The 22,841-nt window shown below is 49.6% G+C and overlaps 6 protein-coding genes across 6 annotated transcripts; 3 read left to right on the plus strand and 3 right to left on the minus strand.

The window, feature by feature from the left end:
- Window positions 1-4,089: 4,089 nt before the first annotated feature.
- BDV38DRAFT_272399 (uncharacterized protein) lies at window positions 4,090-5,574 on the plus strand (the record flags this gene model as incomplete). The annotated part of the gene is made up of 2 exons (XM_032057483.1): window positions 4,090-4,144; window positions 4,202-5,574. The coding sequence occupies 2 exons, from the start codon at window positions 4,090-4,092 to the stop codon at window positions 5,572-5,574; spliced, it is 1,428 nt and encodes a 475-aa protein (XP_031911967.1).
- A 236-nt stretch (window positions 5,575-5,810) lies between these two features.
- Window positions 5,811-8,048, minus strand: BDV38DRAFT_272400 (glycosyl hydrolases family 31-domain-containing protein; the record flags this gene model as incomplete). The annotated part of the gene is made up of 1 exon (XM_032057484.1): window positions 5,811-8,048. One exon carries the CDS (start codon window positions 8,046-8,048, stop codon window positions 5,811-5,813), a length of 2,238 nt encoding a protein of 745 aa, XP_031911968.1.
- A 1,290-nt stretch (window positions 8,049-9,338) lies between these two features.
- BDV38DRAFT_120113 (sugar phosphate isomerase/epimerase family protein) lies at window positions 9,339-10,949 on the plus strand. Its single transcript, XM_032051107.1, has one exon. The coding sequence runs from the start codon at window positions 9,537-9,539 to the stop codon at window positions 10,692-10,694; it is 1,158 nt and encodes a 385-aa protein (XP_031911969.1). The 5' UTR covers window positions 9,339-9,536; the 3' UTR covers window positions 10,695-10,949.
- An 860-nt stretch (window positions 10,950-11,809) lies between these two features.
- Window positions 11,810-13,637, minus strand: BDV38DRAFT_120084 (uncharacterized protein). The gene is made up of 3 exons (XM_032051106.1): window positions 13,205-13,637; window positions 12,690-13,146; window positions 11,810-12,624 (listed from the first exon to the last, which is right to left on the minus strand). The coding sequence occupies exons 1-3, from the start codon at window positions 13,416-13,418 to the stop codon at window positions 12,231-12,233; spliced, it is 1,065 nt and encodes a 354-aa protein (XP_031911970.1). The 5' UTR covers window positions 13,419-13,637; the 3' UTR covers window positions 11,810-12,230.
- Window positions 13,638-16,112: 2,475 nt separating this feature from the next.
- On the plus strand, window positions 16,113-18,234 carry BDV38DRAFT_284387 (amidase family protein; the record flags this gene model as incomplete). Its single annotated transcript, XM_032060249.1, has 2 exons — window positions 16,113-17,980; window positions 18,042-18,234. The coding sequence occupies 2 exons, from the start codon at window positions 16,113-16,115 to the stop codon at window positions 18,232-18,234; spliced, it is 2,061 nt and encodes a 686-aa protein (XP_031911971.1).
- A 394-nt stretch (window positions 18,235-18,628) lies between these two features.
- On the minus strand, window positions 18,629-21,546 carry BDV38DRAFT_250700 (uncharacterized protein). The gene is made up of 2 exons (XM_032054977.1): window positions 20,502-21,546; window positions 18,629-20,430 (listed from the first exon to the last, which is right to left on the minus strand). Exons 1-2 carry the CDS (start codon window positions 21,316-21,318, stop codon window positions 18,767-18,769), a joined length of 2,481 nt encoding a protein of 826 aa, XP_031911972.1. The 5' UTR covers window positions 21,319-21,546; the 3' UTR covers window positions 18,629-18,766.
- Window positions 21,547-22,841: the final 1,295 nt, after the last annotated feature.

Here is a 22,841-nt window from a genome sequence, read left to right on the forward strand (position 1 = left end):
TTGGATAGAGACTTTGGACTGGAGGGACGGGGATAAGTACAGTCGAGCTTTTTCAATCGGCATCGACGGCAACCATTACGTTCTCCAGTACATTTTAACTGTAGAGCAGGCCTCGTCAGGGACGATGACTAATAAAGAGACACGGTGAAGATAATGTACCTTTTTTGATCTGCAATGGATGCAGGCGACACGAGTTAATTTGCCCTGGCGCTTCCTGTCAAAGGGTGGAAGGACGCTTTGCCAAATGTCACGCCTGTTCTCTAAATGGATGTGTCGAAAAGTGTTAAACATGGTGAACTCTGGAAAATCAATGCATAAAGAGGCTGTGTTGAGTAAACATAACTGGGGATTGACTGGCTTTATGAAACCAAGGGAATCTATGTATTTCAATTTACCCTTGTAATATGGTCTGTAGAGTTTAGTAAACAAATATACTACCTAGAGGTAAGTTTAACTGAAGCAGATCTATGAAGATATGGGTAGTGATGAGCCATGCCATCAAGCATGGTCAAAGCTTAGCGTATAGAATTGAGTATTTGACCTGTGTTAGCCGTTTAACCCCGAGGGAATTTCCTTAACCGGTGCTTTTAACCCCCAAAATAGAGGGAATAGTTATGTCAAGAGTCCTTTATGCAGCACCTAGTCCTACTAGTATACGGAGTTGCATGTATCGAATACTAGCACGAACTACTACAACCGAGGGGGGCTACAAAGTATGCTAGGTAATGCGATTTGGCATAGATTAGGGCGTGACCAATGCGCCGGGTCTTCTTTTCTGGGGATGTCCAACAATTGGGCCACCTGGTCTGTTCTTCAAGGGTCGACCCGCACTTGAGAATGGCGGTTGAACGTTTATTGAAAGTGCGTGGATCAAGCCGACGTGTACGCCCATAAAATAACCTCTCATAGTTAGAAGGGCTCGCATAATTGTGGCGCAGCAAAGATTACTTCTCTGAAGACATGATGTATCCAAGTAATCAGTCCGGAGCGCCGGGGAGTGGATACCGCATCCATAGTCCAGATTCCAGAAAGGTGCGAGTCAGTTCAAGATATATTCTTCAATTTATCAAGAGTTTGCACGTGGGACAAAGCGTACCAGCGCAGGCGGCTTCTCCAGAATCCCCAACTTCGACTTTATTGGTCTGGGCAGGGTAGATCATGTTCATCGTTAAGGTCGATGATTCGTAATCCCGTAATGAGAATCGGCATAGGGTGCAGAAAGATCATGTTGATCCCTGTGGAGCGGTTCGCTTAGAGATCGTGAGCAGAACTATTCGAACTACTGTGCCAAGGGTGGCCCTATTATATGTGGTATATGGCTAGCAAGATTCGTAAAAAGGGAAATGATAGACAACCACCCCCCACAGAGATATAAATCCCAGTCGCGGCAACTCGTGACCTTTCTCAACTAACGGGACTAGCCTCTGATTGGTTAAGGTCTCCCCGTCCTCGCTTAATCAGTAGGAATTACCTTTTTAGGGCAATCATAAAGCTTGTTAGTAAGAAGGTAGAGATAACGTGTACTGAATTTGATTGCTTCGAAATAGTGTTCAACTAAGATTTTTAAGTCCCCCGATTCATGAAGAATTCATATGGGCCACCAGATTTACAGGTGAGAGTCTTCCGTTTTCGGGGTTCGATGATCATTTGTATGGGGAATTGAATTGGCCACCGTGGTGGCTAAACCTTTCATAGAAGTCCCTCAGTTACCAGGTATGGTGGGGAGAAGTCACCAGTCTACATTTAAATGCTTAAGTATGAAGGTTGACGGTGATAGTCTTTGTATTGGACGATGAAGCTCCAAAGTAAAGAGGCAATATACAGATAGATATCCTCTATTAGATTAACATCATAACATCTAATCCGTTTAATATGAAATTGAGCTATCTTATCTCACATTTTGTACGAAGTATGACATTGGTTAATTATATAAGTATTTTGACATGGAACTAGGCTAAATAGAGGTAAATAGGCTAGAATAGGTTGTAACTATAAAATCTACTAGGTGGCTGGGTTGATCATAGCTAAAACTACCCACGCCACGCGATTGACAATCTAGTAATTATATGGCGATCTATCTTAACAGGTAATATTTTCCAACACAGTGGCAACTTTTTGAAAGTAAGTTAAACCAAAAGTATTCAAATGCCGCGGTTCTGGTCCTTTTTTAATGGTCTACCTTCCAGTCTATCTATTAACTGTATGCAATGGAAGGTGACGTCCGATGCTTGCTGCCTAAATGTACATTTCGGATCAGCCGCAAGGTTGACAGGTCTTCCCGAACCAGTTCGGACCATATTATCAACTGGCATCACTCAGAAGGACTCCAACCGCGAATGGCGCCTCCACATTCCGTGGATTTCACTCTTGACGCCAATCCCTATGTCGGTTCGAGCCACGTGACGATCGCGTGAGGAATAAGTCATTATATGGACCGTCTCGGTATTAATTGATTGGGAGTATTTCTGCCTAGAATTTCAGTTGCAGTCATATAGGTCTCTCTATCAGTGGATTCAGTATATCCCAACAACGGATCTATATTGCTATGGCTTATTATCGGCGAATGCAAGTGCCTTACCTATATAGTCTGTAGGCTTTCTTAGAAACAGTGTCAACCTTACTATTCTTGATCAGCTTAGGGCTACTTATATTTATATAGAGCCTATCTGCTCTCTCTAGGCGTTTATGTATTGAATCATAGTTAGGGTAAGAGTTATTGATAACTGGGAGGCTAGCTGTGGAAAGGGCAGTATAGCTCCCAGTCTGGTTTCTGAGAACTATGTATCTGGAACTTCTTTCAGCGGATTTGAAACTAATAACAACGTGATCTACATAGACTAATCATATTTCCAAGCCACGGCTTAGGATATATCCTCATTTAGGTAGACAGATACGTGAAATGGGATGGGTATTCACCTATAATATTGTCAGTGATGTATCTAGCAGGCAATTGAGATACATAGATTCGCCCGGGCCCGAATCACCAACCCTATCTCATTTGACGGATGACTACAGAAATGTCACCCACAATTTTCTGCAATGTTGTTTATGATACAGTGAATAGCCTACCGCGTTTCCTTTTCAAGCCCAGTTAGCCAAAGCGATTACGTATAATTCCTTACCACCTTTGACTGCCTCTTCGATAAAGGATATTGTCCCTGGTGTTAATATACATATGGCGACTACCAACGATGCCGGACAATCTAAGACTGAATTTTGTAATCTGTCCCTCCTGTCATGCCACGCCGTATCTCGTTAATGTGTTGGCCATATGTTGTGGAATTATATGGCATGTCTACAATCATGTCTTATCCCCACGGCTATAGGAGTTACCTCGGCCTCAGTGTTATCTAAAATATGCTTGCTTCTTTCCACCAACAACCTAGACTTATCAAGCATCGTATAGATGTAAGACTTTCGTGGGTGGTGAATGCGCGCTTATTTGAACTAAGTAGCGTTTTATCTGCCAACGGCTGCAGCAAGGGTTACATCCTATGACAAAACATCCACGGCCAGGAGCTTTCCAATGGTCTTCCACAGGTACTCAATTTTATTACTTTGGTGTCTGGGCCGTTGCCCGATATATACGCCTAGATTACACCAGTATAATTATGCCATCGAGAATGCATCTCTACTCTGTCCTCAGCAATCCAAACAAAAGTCCATACGAATTGGGCAAAAGCATTTCTCCACATTTCGACCCTCCCTGCATGTCAGCAAATAAGGCCCTATGGAATACGAGCGACCAGGGGTATGTATCTTGGACTTCTCCACCCGAGGACTTCATGTGTCAGGACGAGCCATTCCAGCCTACCAGATCTCAACGCTCGGATCACACCGCATGCTCCGAACTTGCAGCTGAATCCAGGCCAATGGGGGTGATAGCTACAGCAAAATGCAGGAGCTTAGGTCCACAACTTCGAGAAGATTTGCTGTGTTCCTGAAGTCAGATTTTAGGTAGTTCTGGGCGTCGCGGGGAAGGGTTCGAGGCGCAATCTTTCTCATGATGCATATAAACCGCGTTTACCCAATTCTTGGGTTGAGCGCGGATGTGATCTTGTCAACTATTTTCTTGACTACAGGGTCAAAATGATCCCGGTGATATTTGTCCTGTTTCTTCTGGGGCCAGCGTCTGGTAACTCTGGTATGGCGTATCATCTTTCAATGGCCCTCAATAACGGGACTAATTCGAAAGGTACAGTAATTCCCCGCGATACTCCATCCGGGTCAACCGGCTCCCCAGCACCGTCATCTGCGCCAATCACTCTATCGGTCCCCTCGTCTGAACCGACCTGCTACACCAGCAGCCAATGGCTTGTGATCTCCAATACCAGCGTCTTCTGGCCCACATCCACGGACTACCTTTACGGTCCGACCACCGGACCCGGTGCATCTGACGTGATATGCGCTGCGCAATGGATGCAATACGATGAACGGTCAAGGGGGCTCTCACGTCTAGGCCCAACCAAGACCACGACCGTGACATTGTACACTCCCACCAGCACGGGGGCCTGCAGAACGAGCATCCGCCCCGAACTATACTCGGATGTTCACACTGGCCCAGTGACCACCCTATGCGATGGGGTTGCCCGGGCTCTCGGACCACGCGAAACCGCAACAGAGTACTTCCCAGGAACAGGACCATGCAGCTCATTCAGCGAGTCGGAGATCAAAACGACCACAGTCAACCGAGAACCCTCGGCATCCCCGACATGCCGAGGGGAGCTAGAAGGGTGTATCGGGGTTTGGCAAACATACAGTAGTCTTTCCAGCGAGTATGCAGCATCAGTTACATCCCCGATTCCAGGCGATACAAGGAGTCCATTACGACCAGCTCACTGTCCCAATACGGCACGAGAATACCCCGAAGAAAATCCTTGTTCCCAATGCCACTTCATTCCAGGTACAGCGACAATGTTCTACTGGCCTGTAACAACGGCCAACGGAGACCTGTGTGCTCAAAACGGGACAACTATCCCCGCTACGCCGACAGGCGATGGCCCTAACACTGCCATCCTGGATGACTATACCCTCGTCTCACCCAGCGTATATATATCCTTCACCTCTATTAATGCCTGGAGTAACCGTCGTCATGGTCATCAATGTGGGGAGCGCCATCTCAACCAGCTCATCTCCGTCCATCCCACTGCTGTTACGTCGCTCCGTGACCACCGCAACGCCCGCTACCCCAGTGAGGGCACCCCGTATCCGTTTAACTTTGCCGAGTTCCTGCCCCAGACTATTGGTAATTATACCCAGTCCCTGATCCCCTGGCCCCAGTATCGCGGTGGCTCGCAGTGCCCCCTATATGATCCCTCTTGTACTATGGTTCGGGATGATTATCTGCCGTATATTGAGGTGCCGAACGAGGCGGCCGAAATTGATCCGCATTGGCAGAGGTGTGATCGGAGATGGCTTGTCCCCATGGTTACGATGGTGCCGATTATTGATGGCACTGTCGTCGCTCCTACTCCTACGCGTGAGCCGGAGATCATGTCCATCGACGCAGATGCTATGCCAGAAGGTATGGTCGAGGCGCCGACGCCGACGCCGACTGCTGAGCTGGGGTGGTGAGAATGTAGACAATATGAATTTTTAATATGCAGACTGGGGAGATGGGAGGAGCTGGTGACTATGGGTTGTGTTTTGAGTGGAGGCGAGTACTTAATACGTTCGCCCTGATTTTGGATTGGATTCAAAGTGTTATAATTGAGATTAGCTCAAAGATGTGAACCTAGCGGAGATTAGGAGATTCATAATTTGTTTAGGACATTCGGTATTATGATATTTTTCATACAGTCACATCACCCCTAGAAGACATCACCACTGAGAATATCCTCCCGCTTCCCAAGATGAAACACAGGAATATGCTCCACAGGCGCGGGCACAGTAACTGTATGACCACCCGCATAGGTCTGATTGGTCCACCAGTACGTCCAAGGCTTGGTACCATTCTGGCCTGTCTGCGGCAGATATACCGACCATTCAGTGACATTCGGAGTGGTAATAGGTGACACAAGTAATCTCGGGCCGAACATATACTGCTGCGTGGTTACATTGTTGTTAGCCTGCGTCCACTGCGAGACTTTCGGATCGGTCTTCTCGAAATCCATGTACAAGGGACGCATGATCATGCGACCGGTCTTGTGGAACTGGTCGAAGAGAGCACGGAGATATGACCCCAGCTGGTACCGGAGATGGATGTACGAGAGGATAATGGGGGTGTTCTTCTCTCCGTACGACCACGGCTCGTTGTTACATGTGTATGCATCTTGGGTGTCACAGACTCGCTGACCGTGCGTGCGCATGAAGGGGACAAATGTAGCCCACTGTAGCCAACGCACGTACAGCTCGCGATATTCTGGTGTGTCGATGTTAGCGCTCCATGGTACTGTCGGATCGGGCTGGAAGCCGCCGGCGTCCATGGTCCACCAGCCCCATCCTGTCGCAGCGGCGGACAGCCCACTGGCGATTTGGAGCCCCAGTGTTTCCCAGACGGAGGTGATGTCTCCCGACCAGATCATGCTGCAGAATCGTTGAGATCCAATATAGCCAGACCGACTGAGTGAGATGTGCTCGCAAGCTTCGCCTTCCTTGCTGTCGGTAACGTTGCGGAAGCCCTCTTCGATTGCCTGCTGGTGGGCCCAGGGGTAGTATTTTCCAGCGCTCAGCTGGGTACCGACTGCGTAAAGGACATTGGGCAAGGCGAAGGGGACAGACTGGATGTAGGTGCTTTGGCCGTTGTTTTCGTAGGCTTCGCCCAAGGCACCACCGTCAGCTTGGTCGATCCAGAAGTTCTTGATGCCTTTGTCATAGTAGTTGCGCTTCAAGGTTGACCAGATGAACTTTCGCGCACCTGGGTTCGTGGAGTCAACGTTGCGGATGTATGAGCCGTTCCATGAATCGGTGGTCCCGGGCCCGTCGCGAGTTGCAGATAGGTATCCGTTGGCCTGCAGCTCCAAGTAGTTGTCGCTAGCGTCAGATACACTGGGCCAGAGAGATGCCATGATCTCCGCTCCCGTGAGATCCTTTACGTTCTTCGCCATTGCTGCTACGTCCGGCCAGAGCGCTGGGTCAAGACCCCAGTCGCCCTGATTCCGCCAGGATTGGTAGTCGATGACGAACATTCCGACGGGAACGTTGTGATCCTTGAACTTCTGTGCTAGGAGTTCTAACTCAGTCTGGTTTTCATAGCGGAGCTTAGACTGGATGTAGCCGAGCGAGAAGTCAGGGGGAGTAGGTGCTCTACCCGTCAGCGCGGATAGACGTGTCTGCAGTGTGTCGTAGTCACCTGGCGTTGTGGCCACGATGACATAGTCGACGACTGTAGTGGAGGCTGCGGTGAGCTTCGTGCGTAGTTGTCCGAATTCCATGCGACCTTCCGCTGGCATATTCCAAATAAATGCATAGCCCTTGTTGCTCATGAACACGGGTGTGGGGATGTGGGTATTGAAATTGATCAAGTCAATGACCGTTCCTTTTTTGTTGACCAGGTGGTCCTGTTGCGTGCCCGTGCCATAGAACTGCTCGCCGGGTGTTGTACTAAACGAGAACTCGGCAGAGAATTCACTCCCAGGGCCGTTCCAGGAGTAGTAACGGGGATTGACCGACTTGAGTGGCGCATACTCGTTTGTTAACAGGGTCTCCGAACCATCTTGCTCGACGCGGTAGAATGCCAGCCGATATCCTCCGGGATTTCCACCCCAACCGGAGGTCCGGACGATGGTGTTTCCATTGCGGATAGCCACAGTATGGTTGCCGTTAAATGCTGTGTCGAAATTCAATCCATGCGCTTCTCCATTCTCGAAGCCTTCCAGTGGTGGATCGTAGATGAAGCTGATCTCATGGCCCGTAGGAGGCCGGAAGGGCCAGGCGCGCACACGGAACCCATCATAACCAAAGGGTTGCACCAGAACAGTCTCGAAGCCATGCTGCATGCGAAATCCCGTAGAGTTGGGCAGAAAATAGTCCGATTCCCGCGTCTGGATTGGGGTCGCCTGCACCAGCTGTGCGGCACAGACGGTTAGGGCCACCAGCCAGCGATACATATTGCTCAACAGCCTGGGGATTGAAGCCTTAGCTGGGATTCTCGTCGGCCTTAAATCTCGGTGATATGCATTTTATCCATTCAAATAGGCTGAATAACATGAGCCCAAATACTCGTGACATCATGGCTCGCGGTGAAGGCCCGGCCACTTTATGCATCGGTCGGATCGAGAGACACTGGGAGATATGATGATTGGCAAATTTGGCCTTGAAACGGCTCATAGGAGACCATCACAACCCCCCACCGGAGACCGAATGTGGAGTACATGAGGAGACTGAGGGGATTTCGGCGTCTGTTCTTTGGAGATATTCATTCCGATTGCCTTGCTAGTCGATCAGATCCACATGGCGTCCTGTCGGCTGTGATTTAATTCGGCCAGGACCCTGTAACTGATGCATTTGTTTTGCTGGCGAGCACAGACGCTTGCTTGTTTTCTGGAACGACCGGAACGACCGCAAGAAATGGTCTCATCCATCACTCCTTCAGCGTCAGATTGGTCGATTTCGGTGATATTGTTGAGCGAGAGGCTTGGCTGTTTCCACCTGATCTCCGCTGAACCAGTGCCTTGAAAAGCTTTATCATTTAGCCATTTAGGCAATATCAATGACCAGGGTCTTATTTGGTCCTTAGGTTCTCGTTGTTGTTCAGCCAAGACGGTGTGTTGTCGATTGTATAGTGGGATGCGATGAAGTTGTGTTGTTAGTGAACGCCCTGGATGTGCGTGATTCCTCCGTCTGGATTGACTGAATTATGCATCATTCCACTTTCCTCGTCGTTACCTTGGATTCTTCTTGCTTTCCACCTCCAGCTTCCCTCCCTCTTTAGCCTCTGCTTTCGTGACTTTTCCTTTTTCTTACTTTTCCTTTTGTTTCTCTTTCTGTATTTTTATTCTATTTTTATTGTAGGGGGTTTTTTTTTTTTTTTTTTTTTTTTTTTTTTTTTTTTTTTTTTTTTTTTTTTGCGCTTTTCCCTGTTCCCTCAAGACTGTCATGCCGTGCCAGATGTTTCCCGATCGGTGGAACAGAAGATCTATTCAGAAGCAGTTACCGGTACTGCAGTGGTCATGACCATATTCTCTGGCCCCATACGTTGATATCAGTCTTGATATATCAAATCCATGGTTGACGCGGTCAATTAAATAAATCCCGCCCGGTCTCACCGCTTGGAGCCCCACTCATCCGGCGACTTATTTTATGCTCCGGAGATCAGACAACAAAACAGATATCCGTATACTGTATGAACAAGACCTCATACCAGCCAATAGCGACATTATAGGAGTTGAAAGTTGAAAGATTTAGCCCGGGGAAAAGTGTTCATCCCCACAACGCTTAGCCGCACAACCCCGTGGGGAGAACTGTCGCCTTTCTGTCACCCATCCTGGGACAACCCCCCTGACTCACTCCTCCATCCGATCTATCCATCTATCTCAAGGACCAATATCGATAGAGTACTCTTTACACTGTATCCAAACACAACAAGTAAAGTCATCATGCCAATCCCCTGGCCACCCCTCTCCATTCCCAATGAATTCGGCATCGCCACCCTCTCCCTCGGGAACTGGAGACACCATAAACTGCAGCCGCGACTAGAAGCAGCGGCTAACGCGGGATACAAATGCATTGATCTATTCGATGAATGCTGGGCGGCCTATCTTGAAGAACATGGCTTACCGGGGGATCGATTATGGGAACCAACGAAAGATAACCTCCGCGTTGCCCGGAAGTTAGGTCATCTGGTGAAATCGCTGGGAATGCGGATCGCGTGCACACAGCCGCTTCGAAAGATCGAGGGCATCAAAGATCCAGGTGAGCGACGGGCATCGCTGGACTTGGTGGCGAAACGGTTCCCATTCATGCGCGCATTCGATACCGATCTGGTATTTATGTGTTCCAATATCCGGACGGACAATGGCGTGACCTCCGATTTGAAGACGGTGGCCCGAGACTTGGCAGAGTTGGGTGACATGGCCCGTGCTTTCGCCGAGGCCGACGGGGGACCGATGCTGCGGATTGGATATGAGGGGCTCTCATGGGCCACGCGAAATACATGGGCATCTACGTGGGAGGTAGTCCGGATGGCGAACCGCCAGAATGTCGGGCTGATCATCGACGCTTTTAATGTGCTGGCGGTGGAGTATGCCGATCCGTATAACCCCGCTGGTCATGGACGGTTGTATTCGTCGCCCGAGGAATCGGTCGATGTACTTTGTGCGTCGATGGCCGGGCTGGTGGCGTCTGTTCCGGGCGACCGTATCTTTTTCTTCCAGGTCGGTGATGCCGAGCGTATGGACCCGAAGATATTCCGACCACCGACCGACCCGGACGTGCCGGCTTTGCTGCCCTGGTCGAGGGGTCACCGGCTGTTTCCGTACGAATGGCAGCGAGGGGGTTATATGCCAGTGGATGTGGTCGCTGCTGCTGTGGTTGCGACAGGGTATCGGGGTCCCATGTCGCTGGAGGTGTTTAATAATTCGTTGAATCAGCCGGGTGCCGGAGTTCCATTGGCCCATGCTCGTCGGGGATTTACTGGCCTTCGGAAGTTGGCCGATGCTATTCCCCAGATGCCGGCATTTTGGGAGGAGATGTGGCAGCATGGCCGACACAAGTTTGGCGGTTCAGTTATTTCTCCGCGGGTACAGCGTCTGTGAGTTTCTTCGGGTTGACATTTGTCTATAGTGTAGGTGTGATATATCTATTCGTTCAACCCGGCCACTACTGAAGAAGCATAAGGTTGTTTAGCTACCTTTAGGGGCCTGACATGAGCTACTCATAGAGTTTTACGATCAATAGCGATGATAATATATATCCACACCCCAATGTGATCCATTCTTCAAAGCATATTTAGGCTAAATCACGCAACGGAAAGGGTTTCAAGAAAGAAAGAGGCAAGGTTAGACATTGCCCAGCTCAAGGGAATTCTGGATGGCCCGAAGATTCGTGTTCACCTTCCATGAGGCGGAGCGTGAACGTCAAACAAAGAAAAGGCAGGACCCCTCGTGTAACCGCGCGTAACAAATTCTGTTTTCAAATATAGCCGTCGGGCGACTGAGTCTAACACAATGGATGTACCTCCTGTGACTGTGGATTTGTCCAACACAGCGAGTGAACTGTACATGCATTCCGGCCGGGCCTCGGACAAAAGGGTGACACAGGAGGGATGAACACGAAATATTTCCTGGTCCGAATCCGAGGCGGCGTAAGGCACTATGGACACTATCGACGGGGGCAAATATATGTCGCCATATCTGGTCTATTTATAAGATTTGGTCCCACAAGGCTTGAAGGCGGAGTCCAACCCACAGACAAGTCATCGCTTGTATTCAATGTCCCTGGACCGGTCTAGAGCATTCGACTTGAGCGCGCATTCATTGCCCCAGAACTTGAGTCCCTGGTTAGACGCCAGACTCATGGTCAGCTGGTTGCACGATCGGATATCGCACCTTGGTTGCGGGTTGGTCTATGGCAGGGTAGGTGTGAAGAAGAGCTCGAGGACAAGATAGGTTTTCAAATATGGGTTGGAACATTACGCGTAGACTATGGAAGGATGCTGCGGTTGATCAAATCGAAATAGGTTGCCTGCCGCATCAGCCACACGACGCCGTCATGAAGACCTCGTTTCGACGGTGATAATGGTATTATGCTTGGGAAATAACTCATGTCATTCCATGGAAGGCCTTTTCCCCATTGGCAGAACTATCTAGTTGGAATCAAACATCAGCGATTATGGTGCTAGAACAGCCGTCGACGGGCCAAAGCACCGGTTATCTCGCCACCTGGTGGTCCAACGGCGGTCGGCTGAGCAGTAGTATCGACAAAGATTCGGTCATCACGGACAAAGGCTGTATAGACGATGTATACCTTACTAGGTCGAGTCTTGACGGTAGGGCAACGGCAAGTTGAAGAATCGAAAATAACAGTGCTGGTTGGGAATTGTAACGAGCTATATATTTGATGACGGCGAATAGTAATTAGCGAGATGGTATTGTTGATGTCATATTTGAAGCCTCGGGCGTTTCGACTCGTGAAGGCAGAAACCGGTCGCTAATCCTTCGCTTGGAAGATGAGAGTAGAGGAGCCGCTATTGGAATATTATATTATGCTACCAGAAGCCCAATGGGTTTGGAAATGGTCAGAAGTACCATTCAATGCACAATATACACACATGTCTCGGCCAAAAGAGATTCTCATAGACGACTGTACATCTTTTGCGGCTCAATATGTTGAACGATCTCGTGGCTAATGGTGACTTCAAACTTATGACGTGGATTGCCAACATATATTTCGTCGTTGCGATAGTACGGCTGGCCTACAGCAGTCACTGTGTGCAGTGGCAAGGTGTCCCGTGCCTCGCTGGCCCCAGTCCCTCGTCGTGATCTCGAGCGACTGAGTCTGGAAACTATCCGGCTGGATCCGACCTGCTCAAGAAGTGGTCTATATGTGGGCAAGCAGGCCGATATCAGGTAAACCCCAGTCTCGACCTGGGTCCAAATAATCAACTCAACAGCTACCCAGGTCCCATCGGAAAAGGCGTTGTTTCGGAAAAAGATCTGGAAGCGCATAACGGAAGTGACTAGTCCTCTGAGGAACAAGCGATTTCAAGTCAGTATCAGTGAGACTCCAGAGGTTAAGATTATTTATCTCACATGCTGCCTACTGCGAATGTGACGGTCAGCCCCGCTTTCAAGCGTGGACTGACGTTAAGTGACCACAGCACCGGCATTGGAAGAAGCAGTAGAATTATATCAGTCACAATGTTAGGGAAACTGGCCCAGATGTAAAGAACCTTCTTGTTACCACAGTTGCCAGGGATAGGGCCATCCCAGTTAGTGGAGAAGGGTCGGCAGACGAGACTCGCGCCAACAATCGTACCTATCGTGATGAGCCCCAAGACCACCATCATAAATTTGATGATCGCGCCCATTTTCTTGGTTGGGAACAGCCTATTGTACAACAATAGGATGGAGAACTTGGGAAGGTTAACGCTTCCTAAATAGAGAAATGACAAAGCGAGGAGGTATTTCGCCCAAATCCTCAGACTGGCTGGGTCTTTCACCATTAACCATGGGATATGATGTCCGACGCCAGCGAACTTCACAGCACCTAGAGCAAGAATCAGCATCTCTGCTGCAACCCAGCTTTGGATATCATCTCCACTAACCGATACTAATGCCTGCCATACCCATCTGCTCAGCGAGCGCAAGCAAGATCACGACATCATCCAAGCCCCATGGTGTGTGAACTTTATGTCTAGAAATGAAACGTAGAGCAACGCAGAATATTTGAAGAGGAACGAAGAGAGCCGTAAATATCAATAGCCGGTCCCCGATATACACAGAGACTTCTTCAGGAGGGATATTCAAGGACCCCATCATGGCCGCACACCGCAATCAGTGGTGCGATGAAGACAGTACAAGACACGGATTGAGGTGAGTTGAAACATGGAGAGGTCTGCTCCATGACCAGTATGGTGGAACCTCACACATGCCCGGGTTATGTATTAGGAAGCAACTCCGGGCGTATGGTGGTGGATAAAGGCGCCGGATACGAGACAGGACCGATATCGTTAGATGCTGAATCCCCACCGAGTCCATATAGTTGGTAGGGACTATAGTGTCCAGACTGCGAAGCATAAGCAATAGCACAAGACTGCTGCCCGCTGTGCCGAGGAACAGGGCACGATGTGACATCGGGCACGGATCCCGCATTAGAGTCTGTGTTAGTACATGCGCTAAGAGTCGGGCGTGCCCCTGGCGGGCCCATTGCCCTATTCAAGACGTTCAATGCAAAAGCGGTTTTCCTTGGTTTGTCAATCAGTGTCCTTGATCCCTACGTGCCATGCAAGAAACACGATGATAAGCGGAGTCCGAACCGGAGATCTGCAAGTAACAAGCAACCCTTATCCACGGCTAGAGGCCGGTACCCCGCGCGATTCCTGCACTTGGATGGATTAAGCAAGTCGGTTTCATGTATAGATAGCTCGGTACCTAAGCCAATGATTCGAACGACTGGGGCACGGAAAACTCCATGTGGACAAGAGCGGTGTGATTAAACGCATAAAGTTTTCATTTGTTTCAAGTCTTGAACTCAATCCACGATAACATCAGAAATCTAGAATGAGAGCCAGGAACAGGCGTAAAATAGGGGACTGTTGTACTTGTCCCCTGTCTGATATGTAGGGCTCTGTTAGTCGGAGTCTGTCGCTTCTTCCTGAGACATCAATATATAGTGTGCTGCATAGCAACAAAAAGACCCACTTTCAGACTCTTTTCGAATTTTTAGTGCGATTAGTGAAATCTAACGCGACAAGACAAACGATCTCTCTCAGCTCATGCGAAACCAATCGCCGTGCACTCCCTCCTATCATCGTACCTGTGCTCCCAGGAACAACTCCTCTTTTCGACGAGCGACCATGGAATTCAAGTCATGCGAGGGGTTGATCTTATCGAGAACGTTGATCGCGACCGTGCGCAAGTACCGTGACCCAACGGCGCTGATCATTTATGCCATAAAAGAATTCGTTCCTGATATGAAGCACAACAGAAATGTCCAATGCCTGAACGTGCAGAGACCCTAAGCCATTTAAGCCGCGCCGTCGCGTATATCGCGCGCATTGGCACTGCACGTACGGGCTTCAGCTACTGAATGCAGCAAGTCAATGTGGCTTCGCCATGGTGTGGGTATGGAAGGAGATATTGTATTCTATGAGACAGGCGTGAGAACTGACTTCAGATCTATGTCGATGGGTATCCATAAGGTTCACCATTGCAGTGTCGTGTAGGTGATTGGCGAGCATAATTCGGGGAATAACCAACCATCTGGTTTTGCAGCTGCACGTCGGGAAGAAGTATGTCCTGCAGTCTTCAAAAGTAAAAGAAATAAAGTGAATTTACTGGAGATGTGAAAGTACCGCCCAATGCCAGGGAACAATTCCATAGTGCCTTTGATGTTTGAAGGGTCAATTGGATGGACAAAAACGGAAAGCCAAACACATGTGACAGCACATGATATGGGGTGACGTGACCTACTCCGGAGTAGTAGCCACGTGCAGCAAGGAGAGGGAAACATTCGAATGCTTCTTGGGAAAAGGAACTCTCTTTGTCAGGAACGAGTCGTACAACGACGAGCTTTTTCAAAGCCAAAGAAGACCATGACGGATCGGGTTGGTTCGACTTGTCCCAAAGATCTACATGTCTGCCGGACCATGTAACAAAGACGCGGAAATTGATCGTGGCCTTGACCTTCCATTCCGTCACACGCACCCGGAATGGAATTATCTGACTCAGTCGAAAAAGCAAAAGGTTATCTCAAAAAGCGGGAAACAGAACAAAAGTGAATGAGAAGAAAAAATAGGTTTCGGGCTCGGTGCAATGGAGAAGATTGCTTCGGGGAATGATACTCTCCCCTGAGAGGTTCAGCTGCAACCTTGCTTATTGTTCTTGTGCAACAGTACTACCAGTCCGAACCTCACCAAGGATCCATGCAGCTCACTCTATGGTACTTTCAAGCCATGAGGAAATTAATGGTCGATCGTGCAATTTCCTTGTCACCAATACGACACCAGGGAAGAAACGCCATCATGTCAGGTCCAGTGGATTGAATCCAATTAAGTGATTGTTGGTGTTACCAGAAAAAGGAAATATCCCTCAATTACGGAACAGGAAGAGACTTGGGGAGTTCTTCCAGTCGTGCGGCCATCTAGACTACATTCAACTCAATGCCTGTGTTACATGACTCAATTTCTCTGATGAGCGAGCGGAGTAGCACCAACAACCATCCTACCTTTCATTACCTTTGGTGATTACCTTCACTTTATCCTGGCTCAGTGAATCAGCAGTGAGAATGGTAAGCCACGTAAGAAATGGTCCCATAGCACTTGGCTTCACGGTACAAACGCCGATTACAGCAATCAGAAGTCGCAGTTTAAGACATCCCAGGAAACGTGCATGTCGTGGCTGAGGCCCTTGCTTCAACTGAGCCACTACCCTTCACCCACGCTATAATAGGATCTCCTTATAATAATCAGAGATAGTAACATTGCATTCGGTGAACAACAAGTCATGACCAAAATGGTTTCGTGGACGCAAATCTTGATCAACGCCCTTGCCTTGGCCTCGGTCTTCGAAGGTGGAAGAGCAAGCCATGTTTCTCTATCAAACATATACGAAGCAGCTGAAGCTGTCACCTATCAACTGGGCGACACTACATATCTTGCCAATGCAAAAAGTCCCCAGGGTACATTGACAATCATCAACCCCAAAGATAATAATCCCCACGCTGCTGGCAGAATCAAAGCATTGACAGTCATCATTGCAAACGAGACTATCGTGACTGCGCACTACATCAGCGTCATAATCTCGAGCTATCTGGCCAATGACGACGTTTTCTCGGCAGGGTTTCTCGGTTCCGTCTATATCACCTCATCAGCCCCCAATGCCAGTATACAGGCTGATGCTTTGGAATATCTTTCGAGTGTCGGTGCTGAGATCATCTTTATTGACTCCAGTGTCTTCAAGATCCAGAGTGGACGAGCAATACTGGTGCAATACACCTCCGCTAAGATTCTAGCGCCTGGTCCATATACAGCCGTAATGTCGAAAGACAAGGTTAGTCTTCTAGACACGTACCGCCTATACCCAGACACATACCGTGATTTTGTCACCGGTATATATCCATCGAATGATGGCAGCGGCTCCTTTATGCCACTTCAATCTATGTCTTCCAGGCTCTGGGCACCGTTGGTCCCGGTTCCGAGCCGCATCCAAGCATGGGGAGACTCACGGCCGTTGGCTGGCAAACGGGTGGCTGTCAAAGATATATTCGACATCAAAGGGCTGCAGACATCAGCGGGAAGCCAGGCCTGGATTCAGACCACGTCTCTTGCCAACAGAACTGCGCCCGCGATTCAGCGGCTGGTGGATCTGGGCGCGGTTCTCGTAGGGAAGCAAAAGCTGGCACAGTTTGCGTCCGGTGCGAATCCCTGGGATTGGACTGATGGGCAAGCTCCTTTTAACCCAAGGGGTGATGAATACTTGACTTGCGCAGCATCAACGTCCGGTGGGGCCTGCTCGATTGCGGCGTACGACTGGCTGGATGCAGCGATTGGGAGTGACACTGGTGTTTCAATTCGTCGCCCAGCAGCTGTGACGGGAACCTTTGGAAACCGACCCAGTCAGGGAATGATAACGCTGGAGGGCATGCTTGCCCAGAATTGGGCACAGGACACAGCTGGTGTCCTCGGGCGGAACCCAGCCGAATGGGCCAAGTTTGCCAAGGCATGGTATACTCCAGAGCTTCACCAGCCAGAATCGATTACTGGACTATCTCCTCTGTCGGTGCAGGACACGACGACATTCCCAGCCCAGATCCTGTACCCGGATGAGCAATTTCCCCTTCTTAATCCCGCCGCCCAGGAGATCGTTGACACTGTTCTCTCGAGCATAGCAAACGCACTCAACATGACTATCAAGCACACGAACCTTAGCGCCACGCTCGTCGATGCACCTATCCTTTCGGACAAGAAGGACAGCTTGGACCGTCTGCTAATGGCAACAGCTACCCTAACGTATTGGTCATCACATGTCGCTGTCGCCGACCCTCTCATGACTGAATGGGGACGCCGTTACGAAGGACGATTCCCTCCAGTAGATCCACTGTGGCGCAAGGAGTGGTCGCAATTCAACGCCAGCATGATCAACCAAGCAGCATACGACCAGGCCTTACGGGATAAAAGGAAGGGTGTCGACTGGTTCGAAAAGAATGTTCTGCCGGAAACCCCACAGTCCTGCTCGGAGTCATTATTGATATGTGACATTGGCACTGGTGGGCTGCCCAGCTTCCGGGAGAAAGCCCTCAACGAGGGACCGAATGCCACGTTTCTGGGAAGGGTGCCAGACGGGGCTGCGATACCCTGCTCCATGATATGCCCTATTTTTGGGTGAGTCCGGTTAATGCGCTAGTATTGCGAAGTTGAAATATGAGCTAATATTTTGCTACAGCTGTGCCGACTTCACCATTCCCTTGGGCCAAGTGCCTTACCATTCGCCGGTGTCGAATGTGACTGAGCAGTTCCCCGTGAGCATCAACATGATCGTGCGGCGGGGATGCGACTTTGTATTGTTCAACATGGTTGAGAAGCTGGCGCAGGCTGGTGTCATCCGAACCGTCAAGACTGGCAAGCAGGCATTTTAGTCAAGGGGCTTTTGGCCATATCCATGCCTATTGGTAGTTTAGTATCTCTTTCCAGTGTACTATAGAGCATATACAGACAGGACTGTAACAAGAACATTTACGACTGACCGTGAGCACGCAGGATATATATTGACTGACTTAAAGAAACCATCTCATTCGATGACCTATAGATTGCCCAGACACGCAAGAAACCTTGACATAGTATTTATAGTGCTACTTCATGTTCACAATATATATAGTAGCTCCAGCAATATCATTTTCTCTTCATAACCCTTTCAGAGGTTAAAACAAGTAGCTATGGCGAGTTGAAGCAAATTTAAGTGAGATTCAGGAAATTGTGAATCAGCAATAGTATATTGCTCGTTTAGGTCAGTCGGTACTTATAATATTAAGTCTATGATATATTTTCTATGCATTAAGCCGTATGGATGTACACCCAAGATAGACATTAAACATGCAATGTATTATCAACAAACGCTCGCTTCAAAAGAAAGTCCCACTGGTTCCGCATATATCATACACATAAACTGTTTTAATACCACCTGCCCACAAAACCTTGTCCTGTAGACAATCTTCTGTACTCCTCTAGTGCTGGACTCACTGACTTTGGGCGTTCAGATTCGGTGGACACCTTTGCCGTCGAAATCAGCGGTGTGTTTTCCTCTGCCTTGGTGCGAATATAATAATGCTCGTCGTCCTCTTCCATACCCACGAACCATTTCTCCTTGAAATGTGGACCTTGGGGCCCGGCACCGCAAGCGCCTTCCAATCGTGATGTGGCCGGGCTGTTGATGGCCAGAGCGAATAGGTTTTGCGGCTCTGTGAAGTCGGTAAGCTGCCGTCCCTTTTCGCTCAGAAGATAGCCTAGACAGAGGACACTGGTCGCAAAGGTGAGGAACAAGACTGGAAAGAAGGCGCCCTGCCACTTCTCTGTCCCGCTGGATTGATAATCGACGACACTCATGGTGGCGTTGAAGTATTGAGTCTCGGGTTCGGCGAGGGAGGCTTCAGAGTGATTCCAATAGGGAAGGAAGGTTGCGTTCTCCGTCCCCATAATCAAGGTATTGCCTGCCATGACTGCAAGTGCCTCCGCCAAAGAGGGTAGACTTGGTTCCAGGGAGTAGCCGGACGGGGTGAGCTGCATCAGTAATCGGTCATTTGCGGCCCTGCCGTCATTGATGCCGGCATTCAAGCTCAAGGAATTACCCCATTCCGACCCAATGTTCTTCCAGTCCAGGCTCCAGTTGCCATCCTCTGCATCTGGGAAGAACCGGTCGAACTGCCATGGGTTATCCGGCTTTTCACAGTCTGTACTAAACCTTGCTCCACTGGCCGATGCAGTGTATCGCACCGAGCAACGTGGTGTCTTTTTCGCCTTCATTGAACAGAGGGCATAGTCGACTCCAGTGGCGTTTGGAGGCTTCCCTAGTAAATACATCGCGTTGCCAAACGGTGCCGAATGGTTGAGGATTGTCTGATACTCCGCGGGAAGCCTGCCGAAGATTGGAGGACGCCATCCATACTTTGGTCCCCATCCGAAGATATCGTCCACGACAGTTCGATTTAGCCAGGAGTGTGGCCAGCTAGGTAGCTCCTTCTCTTGCTGTCCCCATTTCTCCACGTCGAATTTCTTCCCAGGCCACATGTCATATATCAGTGGTTTCAACTCACTGGCATTCATGCCCACGCAAAGAACATTCACTGCAGGACATGGAGCAGCAGCGATCATGTCAAATTGACCCTCTGATGAATTTTGGGGCTGTTTAACTCCATTGACGGGTTCCTTTGCAGCAGCCAGAACTCCGGCATGAGGCATGGCAGCCGTCACATTCAGGACCATCCGGTTGTAGTGCAGTGACAACTCCGTCATATTGCTGCGATCGATCCAGCTTCCAGTCACGGTTGTATTATCATGGATCGATCCCGAGGGAGGAGGTCGTTCTTCTAGTACGGCCGACGCATGTTTGCCGTTGGTAACCATCTTGCTCCAGCGATTCAGATAAGCCACGTAGTTGTGGTATGCCTGTCCGACGTGTTGCATTTGGAGGCATGTTGTACCACGGTACAAGGGGTCCGCCTCGTAGGGGATCGGTGATTCGCAGTTCACCCCCATGTAATCTGGATTGAAGAAGTCGGTGGACACATTCGCCTTTAGGGTTCTGTCTTCATGCGGTCCTTCGAGCAATTTGGGTGATACTACGTGATAGGGGTTAGAATCAGAGATGCCACGAGCGTCATTGTCAATCCGTCTAAACCTGCTTACTTACCCAATGCCTCAGCTGCAGTTGTATATAGCATGGCGATGATGGTCGCCGTGAGTGTCATCGCACCGAGAAAGGTCAATGCCGAATAACGCAACGTCTCCCAGTGAACTATCATGGATCCGGGCTGCATGATCCATGTCCGCATACTCATGTCTGAAATGGTGATGCCGTTAGAGTCCTTTTGGAGAGCTCGTCGACTCAAGAACTGCCCCAGACAGGCGACAAAAACGGTAACGTACGCCAATTCAATCGTCTTGGCGAACATTGCACTGAGTAAATTGGCCGTCGAGGCCGCGAGCTTGCCGTCCACACCAATATAGTTTCCATATCGCGGCTTCAGACAGGCGACAAAGAAATAGAGCCCCGACCACACGGTCGCATATACCGCCAGCACCAGAATGGTCATAGGCACCCAGCGAAACCATCGCTGGGCGATTGTATCTCTATGAGGACATCGCACCTCGCTGTCCACAAGGGGTGTTTTCGAGGTATGCGACCGCGGCGTTGCCTGCTCCGACAGGTGCGGGGAACGCGAATCTCCCCGGGGACGCGCTTCGTCCAAGTCCTCAACGAAGTGGATGGACGCTGGTCTGCGTCTCGCGTTTCGGATTCCTAAGCCCACCGTTGGAGAGGGCTCATGGTGGGATGTTATGTCCTGCTCCTGGTGCGAGGGTGCGCGCTCATAGCGAATGTGGGAAAGGTCGGAGTCGGTCGGAGGGGCCGGATCGAATGGGCTCCATGACCTCTGTAGTCGGTGGGGTTCGGGGTATGATAATCGCGACAATGGCGGCAGCAGGTATTCTTCTTGATCTGAAGGCATGGTGCCCAGTCAGTCATTGACATACGGGTGGTCAATGAAGACCTTCATCGAGGGCGAGAGGAAACCCACGCGAAACAGACCCTCCACTCTAATATGTATTCACTCTATTCGCAGGGACAACGCGGCAATGTCCCCAATTCTCAAGTTAGAAGTGGCACAGCTAAGAAAGGAAATGGTCCAGCCTCAAATCCTTTGGCCAGGGCGTCTGTCAAGTCCGACCAGGGTTTCTTGTGGATCTCTGCCCAAACGGTTTTAGGGCCCCGACATCGTGAGAATTTCCACCAATAGTCCCCATAGGCGAGTCAGTCAGCTGTTGGTTGCCAAGAGGGCCGTTCAGTAAAAATAGATTAGCGGTGTTTAGTTCGTAAACGAAATTCACAGGAGGCTGAGTTATCCGTCCGGGATCACTAATGGGATCAACCTTTGGCAGGTCGCCTTAGGGTTGTGGGGGGTCAGATGGCATTTCCGTCGCACGCATGCGTTGGACCACGCTGAGAAAGAGACCACATCAGAATGTCAGTTCAAACTCAAGGATTCGTAATCACGCCAAGTTACAGAGTACAAACCGATGTGTCTGACATGCAGGAATCGACCCCACTATTCACGGGAGCTGCCAATCCGTTCAACTCCCACCTCTCATCAAGAAGCAGCTATCTCGTTAAGGCATCGGGGGGTCCCACTGCAGCGGCTCAACTTGGCCTAGAACCTTACACGCCTATATTAAATCAACTGTAAACAGATGCCAGAGTATAAGCTATCAGCAACAGTCGCAGCGGACATATTTTGTCTAAAGGGAAAACAAAAAAGAGTCGTTCCCCCATGGTCTACATACACCTTGCGACGTTTTGACTCTTATGGATCGACAGTACCGACACGAAGTAGATAGAACGCTATTATTGCCCTGCCACATTAGCCCCACGCTATTCCGTGGTTTATAAGATGTGCAGTCAGAGCGAAGGAGGGCTACCCTGGCTTTGAACAAGGCTACCAAGCTTCTCCAAAAATATTAGTCTCACAAAAGCCTTAGTGGCACGGAATCCCTGCTCTAACCTCAGTTGGCTTTGTCTCCGGATAATCTGTGGGACACACCTGGCTTGAGCCCTAGTATATATACCTAGATAAAGGCCTGGGTCAATGTCTCTGCAGCATAACGAACACAACGTGCGACAGTCACATTATATTTTGTTTACTGTACGACTTGGGCAGATATTCAAACGTTACTGGGTGGACCCTTGGGCATGTGAAAGATGGACAACTTGGCAGACTAGCTGCATAGTATTCTGGATTTCCAGCCCTACTCCAATGAAATAGTGCCTTGTTGGTTTAACGGTGGAGCAGTCCCGGCGTCTATTGGACGAAAAAATATGGATACGAATAGGATGGTCTTCTGAATTACAGGAAAGATGACGGTTGTAGTTGGCCCTTGGAAGGTGGTGCAGGTTCCTACCCACGCATCCACGGGTATACGAAGACCCTGAGCGACCCATAATGGACCACCTGCAGTGCCAGGTGACCTTTGGAAG

Source organism: Aspergillus pseudotamarii, assembly GCF_009193445.1.
Source record: "Aspergillus pseudotamarii strain CBS 117625 unplaced genomic scaffold BDV38scaffold_38, whole genome shotgun sequence".
NCBI lineage: Eukaryota > Fungi > Ascomycota > Eurotiomycetes > Eurotiales > Aspergillaceae > Aspergillus > Aspergillus pseudotamarii.